General features: G+C 44.0%; 1 protein-coding gene across 2 annotated transcripts; it reads right to left on the minus strand.

The window, feature by feature from the left end:
• LOC132172358 (protein CHUP1, chloroplastic) lies at positions 1 to 3,998 on the minus strand. Of its 2 annotated transcripts, none has more exons than XM_059583842.1 (6): positions 2,634 to 3,998; positions 2,122 to 2,253; positions 1,860 to 2,041; positions 1,662 to 1,773; positions 335 to 472; positions 1 to 242 (listed from the first exon to the last, which is right to left on the minus strand). In XM_059583842.1, exons 1-6 carry the CDS (start codon positions 3,741 to 3,743, stop codon positions 111 to 113), a joined length of 1,806 nt encoding a protein of 601 aa, XP_059439825.1. In that variant the 5' UTR covers positions 3,744 to 3,998; the 3' UTR covers positions 1 to 110. The 2 variants fall into 2 exon arrangements, with proteins under 2 accessions (XP_059439825.1, XP_059439826.1); XM_059583843.1 differs by having other exon boundaries at positions 1,671 to 1,773; positions 2,634 to 3,997.
• Positions 3,999 to 4,420: the final 422 nt, after the last annotated feature.

The raw sequence follows: 4,420 nt of genomic DNA on the forward strand, positions 1-4,420 counted from the left end.
TTAAGTGAAGATGGCAGCTCCACCGCCATTAATTATATTCACAATCAAGATGTATCTTTACATCAAAAAACTGGTCGCAGTTCTGAAGCTGAGTTTGCTACAGATTATAATTAGCAAGGTGTAGTAGACCTGCATGTAAATTTCTGTTGTTGCTGGTTTTGGCAATGTACATGGCATGATCTGGCTTTTTCTCTCAGCTCTTGGAACGCCCTCATTGTTTCCACATCAAAACCACCAGCAAACTGGCAAACAACAAGCCACCTTCCACAATCAGCAATAACAATATGAAATGACCAGATTTCTCAAATTTTCGAATCGAAATGAGTAGTTTTACCTGATGTACACGAAATGCAAATCTAACGCATTGAACAATCAACTCTTCTTCTTCAGGACTGCCGCTGCCGTCTGTTTCGAGCTCTGCAGATACTCTCTTCATGTACTTCATGGCCAGTTTTACAGATGCCAGCTTGATCTGCAGGATTTTAAACCAAAGGTGGCTAAATAAGCTAACTTGGATGTGGAAAGGACATTTCCATCAATATATAAATGTTTCTTTGGCGATTGGAATAATCCCAAATTGACAAAGCCCTGTAAAAATGCTGCAAAAATTGTATATATAGCTCACTTGTTCAATCAAAATGAAGAACTCTTCTCTCTCTCTCTCTGCCCTTCAACACTTTCACTAACTTCATTTTATTGACCAGTTGGGTCAATTGTTAGAATAATTTGTTTGAGTGACAAAGTGGTTAAGGTTAGTATCAGAGATAATTTCCAACACTAAAATTTCTAACATCTTTCTCCACCAACAGAAAATGTCTTGTACCCCATGTCCCATTGTAGTTTAAAATTGTGGGTATGCAAGACGACAAGGATTCTCTCCATTACGCTCGATAAGCTATTTCATGGTTATATCTAATAGTATAAATGATGTTCCATCATTTAATTTTTTTGAATGATGTGTCAACATATTTATACTAACGGCTACTATTCATTTGAATTGAAATGAGAGATCCTATTTCCATGCAGAAAAGGTCAACTAGGAGTTGTTTACTCAAAAATCCACAGAGGAAGTAGACAAGTAGATACATTAAAAATCTGAGATTTCACATGTGCGCGCGTGCAGGCGTGCGCAGAGAAAATGAGGCAAAATCTAAGCAACCTTTTTGTCATCTTGCAACCACTACTAGTAGACTGTGTCAAAACCCTACTACTGTCTCTCCAAGATCTACAGTAGGATTCATTAAACGGGACCACCTCAAATCTATTCATTAATTTAACCAAAGGGTCTTGCGTTTGTCTGCTATTAAACCCTATCACCCCAATTTCCCAGCCACATTTGTTGCTCGAGGGCTGATCATTTTTTATAGATAACCAAACATAATCTAATATGAAATTAATCGACTAGGGTTGACAAGACATGTCCAAATATGCCCATATATTTTCACACATAATCCGAACTCAGACACCCGACATAAGAGTTGACAACACGAACTTACCATGTTCCGTGTTGGGTTTAGGAGTCGAACTGATTTCATTAAATGAGCTGGATTAGAAGTAAAATTCATAGTTTTATACTTATGCTGGGACACAACTCAAACCCGACACCCCTAGATGCTTCTAGTTCAAGAGCAAATCTAAACACACAAGAGAAATGAATGGACCTGGCTTACATATCCAGCATCAAGCATCCAATCCGTGGGAATATGAAAAACTTTATATCTCTTCGTTGCAGATTCTCTCATACGCGAGAGATTGTAAATACCATGCTCTAACCTGTTATAAATCACACCCAATAAAACATCATCATCAGAAAACATTACAAAAAGACAACCAAACATGGAAGAGAGAAATTTGCCTACTTTTCGAACAAAGCCTGCATTTTCTTGAGGGCAGAGCCGCAGGGCTGGCGGGCATCGTCTCGGAAGGACGAAGCCTCGGATTCCAGCTTCTTGAGATCACCATACCCAAATGCAGCCTCCCGCAGCGCGTCCGCCTTCTTCTCCGGCCAATCGAAGTGCTTTAGCACCGCCCTTTCATCCACCTTAACCCAACAAGAATTTTAGGCCTCGGAACAAGATTTTGTGAATAAATAAAGAAATAAAGAAATAAAAAGAAATTTACCAAGTAAGAGAGTTCGTCGTCCAGCCATTTGACAAAAGGCACAACGTCTTCGATGTCTGTAAATGCTGCATTCTCAACTTCTTTGATCAGAAATCGTATGAATTCTCCCTGGGTTTCTACGTCCGATTTGATCTGCACAAACCCCCATTACCACAAAAAGAATGAATATTATAACAACATAAAAAAGATTCTTGAAATTCAGATTTGATAAGAAATTTTTTTTGAAGAACAGGTTGGAATTGCCACTGGAGTTCATCAAAATTACACCTTTTTTCTTTTTTGTTTTATGCTTTTAAAGTGGCATATCGAATATAGACACTGTCTTATCTGGCAAGCAAGAGTCAAATCGGAGAGAAAAGCGCCGGTAAAGAGACACAAAATGACCCGTCACTTGTCACTGACATTTAAAGCTCCGATTTCGAAACTTTAATACGACACCGCGAAATACAAAAATAAAAAAGAAAGAAAAAGAAAGCTCCTAACAACCAGAACCAGTTACCGGGACTACTTACAGCTAGCAGGTGAGTGGAGCGGTTCTCGATCTCGCCGATCATGTCACGGGCGTTAGTGCTGGACGGTGCCACGTCGGAGGCGGCGCCGGAGTCCCGCCGCGATTCCCTCCGCATTAAGGAGTGATAGAACTCCACCACCTCCGGCACTCTCCTGACCTTCGCCGGCACCGCCTTCATCCCCTTAGGCGGCAACGGAGGCGGCGGAGGTGCTGTCTTCTTCGGCATCGGCGGCGGAGGAGGAATCGGTTTATCCGTTGGAGTTTTGGTCTCGGAGGAAGCGCAAGGAGTGTTGGATGATGGTCTTGGAGGTGGTTTCGGAACTCTAGGAGGGCGAGATCTGAGTCCGGCGAGAGCTGACTCGGTGAGTTCCTCCGAGTTACACCTTGAGTGCCTTGGCCTCTCATTTTCCGTTTCCTCCTTCTTTGAGTCCGTTCCTTCGAGCTTCAGGCTCTCAAAAATCGAACCAGAAGTAGCGTCCGTACATTTCGTCGCTTTCTTCAAGCTCTTGATAAGATTTGATTTCACGGAAATCTCCATTAGACCCTGAAACCTTTGCGACGAAGAGAGCTCGTCACTGTCAAGAATCAGCTCCGCTCTGCTGCGATTCGACGCCGTTTTCTTCAGCTCCAAAATCTCTTCTTCCATCGCCTTCACTTTCTTCTCACTCTCTCTCCTCTCCTCCTCGATCTTCGCCTTCATCTCCTCCAACTCCGTCGTCAACCTCTGGTTCTCCATCTGCAACCCCTCGACTTCCTTTGCAGCTCGCTCGAGCTCCGCGTCCTTGGCGTAGATCTCGTTCTCGAGGACCGGAACAATGGCGACGGACTCCTTCAAGAGCTTGTGCCCAAGCAGCTCGGTCTTCAACAGCGACTCTCTCTCGCGGAGTTCTTCCACCAGCCTAAGCAGCTCCGTGACATCAGGCGGACGGGGCTGGACCTGCGCGGAGGAGCGTGGGAAGTACACGCCGAACGAACGCGAGAACACCGCCTTCTGCGTTACCTTGGCCGAGCTCGGCGACGGCAGCGGCGGTTTCGGAGGTGGCGTTTCCTGCTTCGAACGCGCCGGCGACTTCTGCAGCCCCATTGCCATCCTCACCTTCCCAGCTACCATTGGTACCTCCAATCCCTCTCTCTCTGTTTCTCTCACTCTCTTTCTCTCTCTACAAACTCGCTTTTTACAGTTGTGGGTTGTTTTTGTTTGTGAAGCTACTGGGATAGAGTGAAAGCCTACACAGACGTCGTTGTCTTTTATCCTTCTTCGATTGGGTATCTGAAAATTTGAAGTTGGAAAATAATTAGCAGAGAAAGAGAGAGAGAAAGATGAGTACGTCGATGAGAGTGTAAATAAGAGAGGGAAAAGAGAAAATGCACCAATTTCGAGGAACGGTCTTCTTTTCTCGGATCCGGTTTGAAAAAACCCGAAAGAAAAACAAAACATTAATAATTAATGAAGCATTAAGGGCAAGAAGAATTAACCCGGATTGCTTGTCGTCCTCATCCCCAACTCTCGCGAGCTGGTCTGGGAAGTTACTCGCGGTCTTTTTCTGACAGCTTAGCGTGTTTTGGCCAATAGGCGCGTGGGGTTGGCGTGGGCCATATTGGCTTCTGTGTTGACGGGACGTGAGAGAGAGTGAAATTAATTTGGAAGTAGTGGGAAATTTTTTAGAAGCTAGAAAAGGTCCCCTACATAACGGTCGGCTTATTTTAAAGCTCTTTTTAACTGCTAGTTTTTCTCCATTTTCTCGCGGTTTCTCGTGGGTTTGTTGATGCTTTGGACACGTGCCTCTT

The sequence above is a fragment of the Corylus avellana genome, chromosome ca2 (genome assembly GCF_901000735.1).
Source record: "Corylus avellana chromosome ca2, CavTom2PMs-1.0".
Lineage (NCBI taxonomy): Eukaryota > Viridiplantae > Streptophyta > Magnoliopsida > Fagales > Betulaceae > Corylus > Corylus avellana.

What these genes read in the sequence shown, in the direction of transcription:
- LOC132172358 (XM_059583842.1), bottom strand. Translation starts at nt 3,743, where the DNA reads ATGGTAGCTGGGAAGGTGAGGATGGCAATGGGGCTGCAGAAGTCGCCG. An exon ending in GCTCCACTCACCTGCTAGCT is followed by an intron (nt 2,254 to 2,633) that starts GTAAGTAGTCCC and finishes GGGTTTGTGCAG; the next exon opens with ATCAAATCGGACGTAGAAAC. An exon ending in ATGCTGGATATGTAAGCCAG is followed by an intron (nt 473 to 1,661) that starts GTCCATTCATTT and finishes AAAATCCTGCAG; the next exon opens with ATCAAGCTGGCATCTGTAAA.